Below are 14,950 nucleotides of genomic sequence, written 5' to 3' on the forward strand. Positions count from 1 at the left end.
CTTAGGCAAGTTCCTAAAGCTCTCTTTCCTCAGTGTACAATGATATTATTTAAATCACAGCATTGTTGTGGTGTATAATAAGTGCTATGTAAGTTACATTAATGTTATTTGTTTCCCAGGCTGTAGAGCACTGCCATATCACCTAGCTTTGAAATCATACTGTAATTAGCACCAGCTGGCACAGTGGGCCCAGAGAGGCATCAGACACACAGGTGGGTGACCATAACACTTGGACTCGTACTTCCTTTCTCCAAATTCTTTTGGTCTTCCATATACCCTTGCTACATGACTGGTTTCCCTGTTGAATCAATATTAGCTAAGCAGCTACACTTGTAATCCTATAGGATGATTGTAGTTTGATCCACGTTGCACCCACTTGTTGATCTTGCTGTATAAATTACCCCTGACCAAGAGCTTCAGTGACAACCCCTTTTAAAAGGGACCCTTTCTCTCAGGAGCTTTCTCTTAACAAATCTTTCTGACTCTTAACCTCCTTTGTTCCTTAGAATTCATTCTTTGATATTCAGGGGGCTTAAACTTGGCACAAGGCACCTGACATCTAGCAGGTCAAGGAGTTACATTTTTCCTGTGTTAAGGCTACTTCAGCATGTGGTTCAGAAGCCTCTGGAACTGCCTTGCGGGAGGAGTTTGGAAAGATTTGGAGATGCCAGCTGGAAAAGCAGCCCCAGAATGCTCTCAGCCAAGCTTGAAGTAAGATTCTGGTCAGAGCTCAGAAGACCAGAATAATGATGAAATGCAGCCAGTAAGGCCCAAGCAGAGGAAGTTTCAGATGGGAACAAGGACTGCACTGACAGCTGGGCTCCAGGCCATGTATGTTATGCTCTGGTTCAAAATGTGCCTGCATTTTGCTCCTGTCCTGAGGCATTGCAGGAGACTGAGATTAAAGACGGGGACTAATTAATCTGGCAGATGAAATTTCAAGGCAGTTGGTGGTGGCATGGCTACTGTTGGGGCCTTTAACCAACTCTAATTTGAGAATCAAGTGCAAAAGGTACAGCTGAATGATTTTTAGTTTTGAATTTCAACAGAAAGGAAGCTCCTGTATTACCAGGAACTTCAAAGATAGAGCAGGGTAGGGTTCCTTCTTTAAAAAAAAAAAAAAAGCATTAAAAAGAAGCCAATTATTTCAACATAGGACAAAGGGAAAATTCCTTGAGGGAATTTGAAAAACCAGTTAGGTCCTGCCCTTCACAGGCTCAATATCACAAAAGTGAGACTTTGCTTTGAGAAGAGAGTTCTAGGGGACCATGCTCTAGAATGGTGGGCCACCTAGGGAGTTTGTTGAGACTGCATTCTTGGCACTGAGCCATCAAGGCACTCAGAGACCCCTTCAGATGCGACAGAAGGAAGCCTGGCTCCAGCTGGTGGCAGACCTTGGCGTCACCCACACGGTGCTGGTTTTAGGTATGTGTAGAATGCAAGAGTTGTGGGGTCAGGAGGCTTCCACCCAGGTTGCAGAAGGCTTGGGAGGCCAGGCAGTGTGCTCCTAAGAGGGCAGTGAGTGAAGCGGAAGTGCAGTGGAGACCCCAGGATATTGGAAAACCAGGGATTTGGAACATCTGAGGAAGGCTGCAAGGACTGAGTAAAGCCAGCCCGAGAGAGAAGGCATGAGGACTACAACCACCAGCAGTGCTATATGGGCGGGGCTGCCCAAGTCTTTTGGAATTCATAATTCACCAAAATTTTCCCCAGATGCTGGACATGGAACTAGATGATTTAATATTTGCCCTGTTGGGTTTCAGACTTGCTTTAATCCCATTTCTTTCTATGCCCCCATTTCTCCTTTTTGGAAGGGAAATATTTACCCTCTGCCTCTGTATGTTAGCAGTGTTTAACTTTCTTTTCATTTTTACAGGGACTCACAGCTAAGAATTTGCCTTAACTCTCTGAGACTTGGACTTGGACTTTTCAGCAATGCTGAAATTGTTAGGACTTTGGCAACTCTTAGAGAGGGACTAAATATATTTTGCATAAAGGGATGAGTATGAGTCTTTTGGGGGACAGGGTGCACAATATGATGGTTTATATCTAGATGTCCACCTAAAGCCTCATGCATGCACAGAAGTGGCTTTTGGGAGGTGGACTGGTCCACTGATGAATTTATAGCTAAATGTAATTTGGGAGGTGAAGCCTGGTTGGAAGATGTGGGTCAGTGGGTGTGACCTAGCAGAGTCTATCTCTCTCCCTCTCCTTGACAGCTCTTTGCTTCCTGCCACCATGCCATGAGCTGTTCCTCCTCTGCCATGTCCCTCCACCATGCTGCCCTGCCTTGGAGCAAGCTGACTGGACTGAAACCTCTACAAAGAGTAAGCCAAAATAAACCTTTACTCCTTAAAATAAATAAATAAATAAATAAAAGGGTATCAGAAACTGGGGTTAAGAAGCAAGGACATCAAGGTACTCAAAGAAAGCAATAACTACATCAAGACAGAACTCCTAGGCTAACTGAAGCCACAGGACTACTGCAGCATACAGCCACCAGGGCTAGAGGTGATGGCAGTACAAGCTGCTAGGTCTGGTGCTACAGCAGCAATGGTCCCTTACTCTGCTCTCCCAGTCCAGATGACACCTGCATTCTCTTAGTAAATCCCTTTTCTGGGTAAATAAGCTGGAGCTGCTTTCATTGGCTTGCAACACAGGAGTCTGACATCAGACTTACAATCAAAACCTAGATAAATTTAAGAAGGTCTTCCAGTATCTTCATAAATATATCAGAGGCTAATTCTGAAACAGTCTAGCACCTTTTCAGAGTATCAGAATGCTATGGAACTTGTTTGACAGCTTCATGGTTTCCTACGCTAACACTGACAATAATCACTAAAAAAGCTGCACACTTAGTACAACCTAAGGACTGTGCTAAGAACATTACATAAATATTGAACTCTCACAACTGCCCTGTAAAATAAACATGGCTTTCCTCGTAACCACTCTCTAGCCTAATACCATCATTAATGCTTTTAGGAAATTTGCTTGATGACACACAGCTAGCAAGTGATGCACTGGGATTCAAACCTGGCAATCTGACTTGAATTAACCTCTGCTTTACACTGCTGCCCCAAAGGTGCCTGAAATACATCCACAAGCTCTGCTAACCAACACAGGTTTCTATTGCTGTCATACCAAGCTACAACAAACTTAGGAGCTTCAACAACACACACACTGTATGTATGTACGTGTATATGTGTACACACACATACATTCAGACAGAACTTATCTTGTGGAAATACATAAGGCATTTGTATCAGTTAGTACTTACTAGAGAAACAGATTTAACGCAAGATACACAAATATTAAGAATTTACAAGGTTGGCTTACAATGGCCACCTGCAGAGTCAGGTGTGAAGAGTGCAAAAGGTCTGTCTGTGTGCTGGAGAGCCGAAAGATCCAGTTGAAGGGCTGGAGCTTACTGTAGTGTCTCATGCGAGTCCACATCAGGAGGCCAAAGGGTCTGCACTGGAAGGCCGACAGGTCTGGTCTGTGCTGGAAGCTGAAGAGATGGCATTTCCAGGAAATGACATCCAAAGTGAAAGTGAAGACTAGAGTTCCTCCGAAGAAACAGAAGTGAGCCTTCCTTCTTTCTTCCCTTTTATTCCTTCCATTCAGGCAGCAACCCTATTGGCTGGTGTTACTCACACCCAGGATGGGTCTTCTGTCTTCAGTAAATCCCTCTAGCCACGCCCAGAACTATTCAGTTGGGCGTTTCTTACTCAAATTGACAAGATCAGTTAACTATATAATCTATCCCTTGTCAACGTGATAACCAGAAACATTTCCTTAAACCAGTCACCTGACATAAAGACAAGTTCATAATTATACCTAACATGTTATAAGTATCCTGTATACAAACAGAAACACATTAATTCCTTCCCAGAATAGAAGGCAAGTTTTCTTTGGATGGTGTTCACTCCTAACATTTCATAATTTGAACATTCTAACATACGTTTAACAATACTTAAGAACCAATATTGAGTCTATCAAGATGTTACGTAGGAAGCATATTAGGACAGAACTAGTAGAATTACAATCTTTGTTTCTGTAACCGATCATGGGGTCACAGCTGGTATTTAGAACTACCTTGTACCACCCATTCTGTATTCCCTTGGCCTTCAGCAAGCACCTCAGCAGGTCTTCATTCCTTCCCTGGTGGGGTGACCCATACCCTCATTTGTCATACTGCCTGGATTGGGTTGTTGTAGTTTCCCACCGACCTTAATGACAGGGCTTGGTAACACTAGGAGGCGCCCTAAGGGAACTCTTGCACTCCAAGTATATTCTTCCTTTCCTCCATTCTGGAGTAATAGTCCAATTTTCCTTTGAAAGTCTTCCCTTGATAGTCAGTCACCCTTGTCAACACTGTAACTCCCTTTTTTGCTTGTTTACTCAAAGGCATGAGGAGACCAAAATGCCCTGGAGGAAGTCTTAGCTTCCAGTTCAATGGTATCATTGTTGTGCTTCCTGGTACAAGCCTTCCCCACTCTGGAACTCAGACTTCTACGCCAGAAGAGCATAAGGTCCTGGGAACAGCAGTGGATCACCAGGGGTAATGGTGAGTGGTCTCATTCCCACTTCCACCCCTTGATTCCTAGACCCATGAATCCTGGCTATTGGAGACAAAGTACCATACGGTGGGTGCTGATTCAAAGCATATACAACCCTTTGAAGAACCTTACCCCAGCCCTGCAAGCTACTGCCACCTAGCTGGTGCTGTAACTGTCTTTAAAAGATCATTCCACCTTTCTATCAATCCAGCCACTTTTGGATAGTGAGAAACATGGTAAGATGAGTGAATTCCATGAACATGAGCCCACTGCCTAGCTTCTTTAGCCGTAAATGTATTCCTTGGTCAGAGGTAATGTCTCTAATTCCATGATAGTGGATAAAGCATTCCATAAGTCTACGGATGGTAGTTTTGGCAGAAGCATTACATGCAAGGAAAGCAAATCCATATCCAAAATAAGTATCTATGCCTATAAGGACAATGCACTGTCTTTTCCATGGTGGAAGCGGTCCAATATAAACCTGCTGCCAGGTCCTAGGCTCATCAGCACTGGGAATGGTGCCATATCAGGGACTCAGTGTTGGTCTCGGCTGCTGGCATACTGGTCATTCAGCAGTAGCTGCGGCCCGACCAGCCTTGGTGAGTGGGAGTCTGTGTTGCTGAGCCTATGCACAACCTCCATCCCTGCCACTGTGGCCACTCTGTTCACGAGCCCATTGGGCAGTGACAGGGACGGCTGGAGAAAGAGGCTGACCACTATCTACAGAACGGGTCATCTTACCCATTTGATTGTTAAAGTCCTCTTTTGCTGAGGTCACTTGTCGGTGAGCATTTACATGGGATACAAATATTTTCACATCCCTTGCCCATATGGAGAGGTCTATCTACAAACGTCTTCCCCAAATATATTTGTTACCAATTTTCCAGTCATCTTCTTTCCAAGTTCCTGACCATCCAGCCAGACCATTGGCTACACCCATGAATCAGTACACAGTTGCACATCTGGCCATTTTTCCTACTAGGCAAAATGTATTACCAGGTCTCCTGCCTGAAGTTCTGCCTGCTATGAAGATTTCCCCTTACCATTGTCCTCTGGGGATGTCCGTTATAGGGCCGGTTCCTGAGTCACATGTAGAACCATCTGTAAACCAGGGCCTATCCTTCTCTTCCTCTGACAACTGATCATATGGTACACTCCATGAGGCCACAGGTGCATGCTGGGAGACAGAAGGTAATATAGCAGGAGTAGGAGCCATCTGGGCAACTTCTTCATGTAACTTATTTGTGCCCTCTGGACCTGCTATGGCTCAATTACGTATGGACCATTTCCATTTAATGAAGGACTGTTGCTGTGCACAACTTTATGACTGGATGGATTAGATAATACCCGGCTCGTAACAGGCAACTCAGGTTGCATGGTAGGTAATCTGGTGTCCTATGGTCATGACATCAGCTTCCACTAAGGCCCAGTAGCAGGCCAAGAGCTGTTTTTCAAAGGGAGAGTAGCTGTCTGCAGATAAAGACAGAGCCTTACTCCAAAAAAAGGTCTCTGCTGCAATTCATCTATGGGGGCCTGCCAGAGGCTCCAAACAGGATCTCTACCTGCCACTGACACTTCATTTACAATTGGATTCACTGGATCATATGGCTCCAGTGGCAGAGCAGCCTGCACAGCAGCCTGGAGCTGTTGCAGAGCCATCTCTTGTTCTGGGCCCCATTCAAAACTAGCAGCTTTCTGAGTCACTCAGTAAATGGGCTGGAGTAAGGCACCTAAGTGAGCAATGTGTTGTCTCCAAATCCAAATAGGACCACTAGGCATTGTGGCTCTTTTTTTGGTTGTAGAGATAGCTAGATGTAACAATTATCTTTTATCTTAGAAGAGAGATCTCCACATGCCCCACACCACTGGACTCCTAGAAATTTCACTGTGGTCGAAGGACCTTGGATTTATTATTTATTACTTATTTATCAGTTGGATTTCCCAGTCTCTGGCTAGTAAATGCTTTACTAACAAAATCCAGAATGGCTGCTACCTCCTGCTCCTTGATCCAATCAGCATGATATCAACATAACAAATCAGTGTGATACCTTGAGGGAGAGAAAGGTGATCAAGATCCCTGAGAGCTTAATTGTGACACAGGCCTGGAGAGTTAATATAACCCTCAGGTAGGACAGTGAAGGTGTATTTCAGCCTTGCCAGCTGAAAGCAAATTGTTTTTGATGGGCCTTACAGACAGGTATGGAGAAGGCATTTGTCAAATTAAGAGCTGTGTGTCAAGTACCAGGAGATGTGTTAGTCTGCTCAAACAAGGAAACCACATCTGGTACAACAGCTGCCATCAGTCACCACGTGACTCAGTTTATGGTAATCTACTGATATTCTCCAACACCCATCCATCTTCTGCACAGAATTAAATGGAGATATTAAGTGAGAGAATTAAATGGAGATATGGTGGGAACCCTTCAAGCCCTTGATAGTGGCATTAAACTCTGCAGTCCCTCCAGGGATTCGATACTGTTTTGGGTTTACTATTTTACCATGTAAAGGCAACTCTAATGGCTTTCATTTAGTTTTTCCAACCATAACAGGCCTCACACTACAGGTTAAAGAACCAATGTGAGGATTCTGCCAAGTACTAAGTATATCTATCCCAATTATGGATTCTGGAACAGGGGAAATGACTACAGGATGAAATTGAGGACCTAATGGACCCACTGTGAGTCGGACCTTTGCTAAAACTCCACTGATCACCTGACCTATATTTATTCTTACTAGAGGGCCAAAATGACATTTTGGATCCCCTGGATTCAGTGTTAGTTCAGAACCAGTGTCCAGTAGTCCCCAAAATATCTGATCATTTCCCTTCCTCCAATGTACAGTCACTCAGGTAAAAGGGCCTTAGGTCCCCTTGGGGAAGGATGTGAGAAAGATGGACCATATACATTTTTGTGGTGCACCAGGGTTCTTCCTCACAGGGACCCAACTTCTCCTTCATTCAAAGGGTTCTGGATCTATAAACTGGCTCAAATCCAGAAATTGGTTGAGGGGCCGCAGTTCCGTTACTACAATGTGAAGTCGGTTTCTGCTCATTTGCCCTTAAATTTTTTCAGTTATATAAATCTAGTAAAAATTTTGTAGACTTCCTATTTCACTTTTGGGAATATGTGGCTAATCAGCCATTTGTCAGACCATTCTGATCACTGTTCTGCTTCCACTGTCCATTATACTAAGTAGTGAACCTTGCCTTTGGCGATCAAGTGCTGCCACTTAACCCCCACCACTCCATGATCCAGTTGAACCATTGCCCTTTAGTTTCCCAGTTGAGTAACTGTGAGCCCCACTGTAAGGTCTAGCACACAGAAAAGAGCAATGACGGCTCTTCAATACTTCCCTCACAAACTGTTTCCCAAGGTGTTAGTGAAGGGTACATTTTCAGGATCATTCCAGTGTGGCGGGTTAGGTTTACATGACAAATCCACTCCAGCATTCCCGCTGCCCTAAGCCTCTGAATCTCATCAACAGCAAACCATGGGGCATCAGGCATCTCTAACTCATTCACAGTGAGCCATCTTTTGACAAACCCAGCCAAATAAACTATTAACATCTGTTTTTACTCCACAAGTTGCAACATTAAATTCAGAATCTCTGCTTAATGGGCCTATATCGACAAACTCAGCCTGATCCAGGTGTATGTTTTTGCCACCGTTATCCCACACCTGTAAAATCCATTCCCACACTTGCTTATCGGGCCTCTGCTTGGAAGACTTGGAAAACTCAAGAAGTTCTTTGGGAGTAGAGCGGAGCTCATTCTGTGTCACACTGTGTACCTCACCCCTAGAAGCCTTCTTCAATTTGAACCTGGTTATAGACCTAGAGGCAGAAGTGGGTGGTGAGGGTGGGTCCTGAGGAATGTCGGCATCATTCCACTTGGTCAGCACAGGATCGGTGTCCTCAGGTGTACTAGGAGACACCACCACAGAGGGAGGGGGTGGGTGCCTCCACCACTGTGGGTGAGGAAATCTCCCCCTTTGGCAAAATAATCTCATTAGAGTCTAGGAGCTCAACATCCTCAGCCTCAGTAGGATCCTCCCAAACATCTCCATCCCATTCTTTTCTGAGCATGCCCTCACCTTTATTTCAGATACCCTTCGAGACTGAGCGTTAAACTTATGCTGTATTTCAGCCAATTGAACTATGACAGCCTGTGACTGGGTTTCTGCAATCTCAGCCCTGCAGCTAAAAGAGAAGAGATTTTCTTTCAGGACACACTTAGAACCTTTTAAATTCTTTATGTGTGTCTAGAGTTGGAAATTTGTATCTCTGAGCTCCATATTTTCCTTTATTAATCGATCCTCACGGTTAGAAGACTTTAGATTTCCTATGGATGTTTTGAGGTCACTGTTTTCCTTTACTAGTTTGTCCAGAGATGCTAAGAGCAACCAGGCAGGATCACTGTATTTCCCACTCTGCCAAAAATACTCAAAAATATTATAAAAAGAGTTGCTGAATTTCTTACATCTCACAAGTAGTGGATTAGGATGATCTGATCTGTATTGCATTTTACTTTAAACAGTTCAAATCAAAGACTATCAGTATTCTCCACAGTATCAGAAGGAGAGACTATGACATCTTTAGGTTTCATCAAATTAGACAGGCAACTCCAGGAACCACTAAAGCCATTAAAGAGTTTCATCTTTATAATTCTGTTTCTCTAGAGCCACCCCAGTACCCAAATCTGTCTCAGTCAGTGCTTACTACAGAAACAGATTTAATGCAAGATATACAAATACATAAGGATGTACACGGTTGGCTTACAATGGCCACCTGCAGAGTCAGGTGTGGATGAGTACAAAAGGGCTGCCTATGTGCTGGAGAGCCGAAGGATGTAGTTGAAGGCCTAGAGCTCACTGTAGTGTCTCATGTGAGTCTGTCTGTAGGAGGAGGCCGAAGGGTCTGCCCGAAGAGTCTGCACTGGAAGTCTGGAGATGATGTCCAAGGTGAAGGTGAAGACTGGAGCTCCTCCGAAGAAACAGAAGCACAGAAGCCAGCCTTCCTTCTTCCTTTCCCTTTTACTCCATTCAGGCAGCAAGCTACTGGTTGATATCACACCCAGGGCGGGTCTTCTGTCTTCAATAAATCCCCTCAGCCACACCCAGAACTAGGCTGATCCAATTCAGTTGGGTGTTTCTTACTTAAATTGACACAGTTAACTATCATAGCATTGTATTTTCTAAAACACACATTTAACATTGTTCTTTAGGGCCAGGGATTTGGCTCAGTGGTTCTGCCTCATGCCTTGCAGGCACAAGGACCCAAGTTTGATCCTGGGTACCAAAAGAAAAAACAAAAACAAAAAACACTGTTCTTTAATCTGCTACTGAGCAAGCAAAATTAAAGTATAAAAATAAGCTTAAAGTTTTTCTAGTTTCTTAAATCTGCTGTTTTAAAAAGGGTTATTAAAAAATGTAATAAAAAGTGCTATGACATATTTTTGACGCTCAGGTCAATGATTGTATTTAGTGGGTTTTCTGTCCTGTTAGTCATATTTTCTTCTAATTTAAAAGGCTAAATTTTTATTTTCAGTCAATTCTAGACAAAGAGCAGTGAAGTAAACAGTGAAAGAAGAAAGCCACAAATATTCCACTCCAATTGTTCTAGTTAGTATATTTTCAGACAACTCAACAGAGACCATATTTTGTTCCAGTACAAAACTACAAATGCCTTCTGTGTTAGATGAAATTATTCAGATTTTTGATTGCCTACAAAAAGCGATTCTATTAAACTCATAATTCAAATAGCCTTCAGTTTCAGTAAAAGTATGACCTTCTTTTTAAAAAATGGTTATTGTAATGATAGCAAAGTGTTAATTCAACACAGGTCAAAAGCTTTATGGCATGAAGTTTTAGGGGAACTAGCAAGGCATCAGAAAGACATGGATTTAAGCTCCAACTCTATTCCTTTTTAAACTTTAGAAGTTAGTTCAGTTCTGTAATTTTCACTTTCCTTCTCATAAAATGAGATTATTAAGCTCATCTATACATCACACAGCTATTGCGAGAATCGAATGTGAAAGTACTGTATAACATGAAAGCACCATATAAAGATGTTACAATTAACTTCAGCTCCAGATGAATAGGACAAATATTAGAGTTAGTTCCATCAACACTAGTAGAAATGTTTACAAAAATTCAAAATCCAAAATGCTCCAAAGCCTAAGACTTTCTGAATGCTGACATAAATCCACAAATGGAGAGTTCCATGGCTGATGTCATGTGTTGTGTCTTAGTCAAAACACAGATCCACTAAAAATTCATATAACATTACCTTCTGGCTAGCTATGTAAGATGTATATGAAATATAAATGAATTTGGTGTTTAGCTTGGGTCTCAACCCCAAGATATCTCATTATGTATACATAAATATGCCAAAGACCAAAAATACTTGAAATCTCAAACACTTCTGGTCCCAAACCTTCAGACAAGGAAAATTCGTCCTTTATTTACCAGCATAGCTACAATCCATAACTGTCACCATGGGCACGCTATACTTTTGTAGTACAGACCATGATCAAGACAGGGTTAAGTGTCCTTCTAGCTTTCCCCTCTTTATTCCATCTTGGCAGTTTCATGGTTTTAATAAGCAGATGACTCTCAAACCTATTACTTACTACAAATGGAGAATAAAATAAGTGTGGTAAATCTACATAATTATTGAACCTGGTTGATAAATATTTGGTAATTTACTACTTTGCCTTTTTGTTATGATTTTTAATGTTTTAATTATTACTATCAATGCCAAACTTGTCTATTTTCACCTACTGCTACCTGAATACTGCATTTCGAACCTTTTCCAACTTTCTCACCTTCTGCCTAGTACTTTCATTTCTAATGCCATGCCAGTCTTTGCTAGCTCCCTCTTAAACCACATTTCCTCCCCATTTCCTCACTGACATCCACCCCTTCCATCATCACGCACTCTCCACTGTTCCCCAAACACATTCTTTTTTTTGTTGTTCTCTCTTGCTGTTTCTTCTGTCTGGAAGGTTCTCACCCACAGATTTCCTTATGACTCTCCCACATGTCATTCAAGTTTACATCAACTCCATCTGTGACCAGTTTAAGTAAAATAGCACTCTTCTCGCTCTCTAACCTCTTACAACGTTCTAAGCAGTAAACACTACTTACATTATAAAATTACATGTATCTTCAACATATCTGGCTCCCTCCCTGATATTTCTGTAATATAAAAGCCAACTCCTCAGTCTGCCACAAAATCCTCCCATGATCTGGACTTTCTTCTATCAATTATGCTTCTTCAAAAGACTATAAGGTCAAACTTTCTCTAGTTCCTCATATATGTTTCTCAACTTGCTTTCCCTGTGTCTTTGCTCAGTGACTACTGTTCACATGCTCAAATTCTACCCTTATCCCAAGACCCAGTTTAATGCTGCCATCATTGACTTTGACTGACACTCCTCTGAACTGCCATGATTATAACTCTACATTATTTCAAAGGCCTTATTATTCAGCATTTATTTATAAATTTCCTCTACTAATCAACATGCACCTTAAATGCAGAATCTGTACCCAATTCACTTTTTAGACTTCTGGGTTACACAAAGGAATGCAAATATTTGTGTATTTTTCTTAAATATCAAAAATTGGTTGAGATGGCAGACAACAAAGAATTCAAACTATAATCCCAACACAAGATAATAAATTCTTAACATAACTTCTTTGCTTTCTTTCTTTTGTTGTTTTTAAAACCTTATTTCCTCAATTTCTTCTACCTTCTTAAATTTAGTCATTTTAAAATTTTCATGTGGGTTCAAATCACAGCTGTATTCCTTAATAGCTACATTAATCCTTCCAAGTTTCAACTGCCTAACCTGTAAAATGGGAGAAAATTTCAACTGCCAAAAGGGTTATTATAGCATTAAATGAGATTTTTAAAAATATACATAAAACCTAATATAATGCCCAGCACCTACTGGGCTCTCAGCAAATGGGGCAAGTAGACTGTTTCCACTCAAATGAAAATCTGACCCATGAACTTTGAAAACAAACAGGTTTAAAATAGTAGACTAATAAATGGGGAATTTTATTTATTTCTTCACTGATGAAAACACAAAAGTTGTATATATTAATAGGGTAGCATGTGATGTTTCAAAACATATATACTCTGCAATCCAAAAGGCACACTAGAACTTCTTACTCCTATGTAACTGCAACTTGGTATCCACTGACAAACCTCTCCTCATCCCTCGGTCCCATTTCCCTCTCTGGCTTCTAGTGCTATAAGCACCATTCTACATTTTACTCTCAACTTGTAAGAGATCAACTTTTGAGATTCTATGTAAGAGTGAAATCACATGTTTGGCCTCCTTCACTTAACATAGTGATCTTCAGTTCAACCCATGTTGTAAAAAATGGCAGTTTATTCTATATATGAAATTTTTAAGTGTTAAAAATATTCCCAACTTGTACTCTGGTTAACTGTAAACTCCTCTAATGCTTTTCAATGGAGCATAAATTTAGTTTACATTCACATACCTGGTCTATCATTATTAGTAGTAGTATTTTACTATTACTACTATACCCCCTAAACACTGCATATTTGGGTATGGCTAAAACAAAGGGAATGCCTAACATAGATTTTAATGTTAATTTACAGACACATTTGAACAATCCATTATTTGGCAGTGGTTTCCTTCAGATCAATCTGTGTTTTCTTGACTTCACTCCCTCCTAGCAGGAAATTGCTTGCTTAGCATTACTATAGTAACATTCATAAACATGAAACTCAAAGTGGCAAACTACAAATAGAATACTTGCATTTAGTACTATGAATGCCATCACTGGCTGGGCTGTCAATCATTCCTGAAGTTGACATGCAACAAATTCTGCTTGATCTTCTCTCAACAGTATACTTAAGAGATCTGATCATAGATAATCAAATCCGTGAACTAAGATACAGTATACACAGTTTTCTAGTTTCTCAGGACACAGAACTACACCATTGCTTTGCCAAAAGATAAACCGCCCAGTTATCTTAAAACATAAAGAATTCCGAGTTCTCCACAAGTAATACATATTTTCAAACACAGCTAATCTTTGACTTTTACACCAAAACTAAAATCAATCATCCAGCTCTAAATCCTACATTAAAATTAGTTGCAAAGATTCACAGTATCTTGCCTCGACTATAACGTGTCTAGCACTGTGCCACATACATAAAGACCCTATGTTATTGTCCAACCTTACCAATTCCTCTAAAATCAGTCACCAACCTCTATGAAAGTTAAATTAAACTTGTTCAACTAAAAAAAAAAAAAAAAAAAGGGAAAAATAATAATTGTATTAGTTACCTAACTGAACTATAGCGAATTATTCTAAAGCTCAATGTAGGACAATATTAAAATGCTACTTGAAAGCTGGATGTGGTGGCACAGGCCTGTAATCTCAGCACTTTGTGAGGCTGAAGGTAGAAGGTAGCACTCTGTGAGGTAGAAGGACTGTAGGTTCAAACCCAGCCTGGGCAACTCAAAATAAAAAATAATAGGGCTGGGCTGTAGCTCAGCACAAAGACCCTGGAGTTCTATCACCAGCACCAAAAAAAAAAAAAAGACGGAAGGAGGGTAAGCGGGCTGCTCAGTAAATCTTTATGATAAATATATATATTACTACTGTTATGTTTCCAAAAACCACCTATATTAACTTGAATGCAATATAAAATTAGCCACTTAATCCTTCCCCTTACTCTAATGACTAGAATGGTGCTTCTTTGGTGGTATGTACCAGAATCACCTGTAGACTTTCCAAAAGTAAAAATGATACTTAAGGCCCAGTCTCCATCACTGCAGGTTCAGGAAGCCTGAAGGACAGAACGCAGTAGTATTTAAAGGCTCTACAACTGGATGCTGATGCATACCAAACCAGAGTGCTTCCTGGAGTGGATAAGCTTCCATGTGAGCCACCTAATGCCATTACCTCAACATTACCTCTAGCCACTGTCTTATTTCAAATTTAAGTAAAAACATACAGCTTTTATGTTCATTTTTATGTGACAAGTAAGACACAATCTAAAATTTCAGATGCCCAAAGGCAAGTGTAACTTCCTCACCATTGTGAAGAAACCTCTCTTCTTACCCTCTGGCTCTGCCTACTACATAAAAAAGAATTTATAGAACAGTGCATGTTTAGACAAACTAAGTAAATCTGAACAGTCTGAAGCCTCCAGTGAGATATGGGCTGACTTTACAAAGCAATACAAATACGACCCCGTCACCTCAGAGTTAGACTTGACTTCTTCAGTGGCTGGTTTAGATGCATCAAGAGCTGTACCACTGCTGCAGGCAGACATACCTAAAAGTAAGATGTGTCAGGCATATATTAAACAATTCAGTTTAGAGAGTTGTGCTGTCCCACTGC

General features: G+C 41.2%; 1 protein-coding gene and 1 long non-coding RNA gene across 16 annotated transcripts in view; one reads left to right on the plus strand and one right to left on the minus strand.

Annotated features, from left to right (window-relative positions):
- Positions 1-14,950, minus strand: part of Arfip1 (ARF interacting protein 1) — a 105,980-nt gene that overhangs the window by 71,847 nt on the left and 19,183 nt on the right. For 7 of the 15 annotated variants that reach the window (XM_087205773.1, XM_087205778.1, XM_004869193.4 and 4 more), the window contains one exon: positions 14,808-14,884. The exons of 5 other annotated variants lie outside the window; for them this stretch is intronic. In XM_087205773.1, the coding sequence (XP_087061899.1) occupies positions 14,808-14,882 (75 nt within the window). In that variant the 5' untranslated portion in view covers positions 14,883-14,884. Of the gene's footprint in view, positions 1-3,336; positions 3,509-14,807; positions 14,885-14,950 lie in introns of those variants that run through there. 3 more of the 15 variants (XM_013067230.3, XM_087205775.1, XM_087205772.1) reach the window with 1 other exon arrangement.
- LOC147829453 (uncharacterized) lies at positions 962-9,935 on the plus strand. Its single transcript, XR_015449070.1, has 4 exons — positions 962-1,425; positions 2,220-2,327; positions 4,408-4,567; positions 9,458-9,935. It is a non-coding gene; the product is annotated as an uncharacterized LOC147829453 (long non-coding RNA).

This window comes from Heterocephalus glaber, unplaced genomic scaffold, assembly GCF_053883595.1.
Source record: "Heterocephalus glaber isolate CG9 unplaced genomic scaffold, H.glaber_assembly_v1.0 deba00000613, whole genome shotgun sequence".
In the NCBI taxonomy this organism is placed as follows: domain Eukaryota; kingdom Metazoa; phylum Chordata; class Mammalia; order Rodentia; family Bathyergidae; genus Heterocephalus; species Heterocephalus glaber.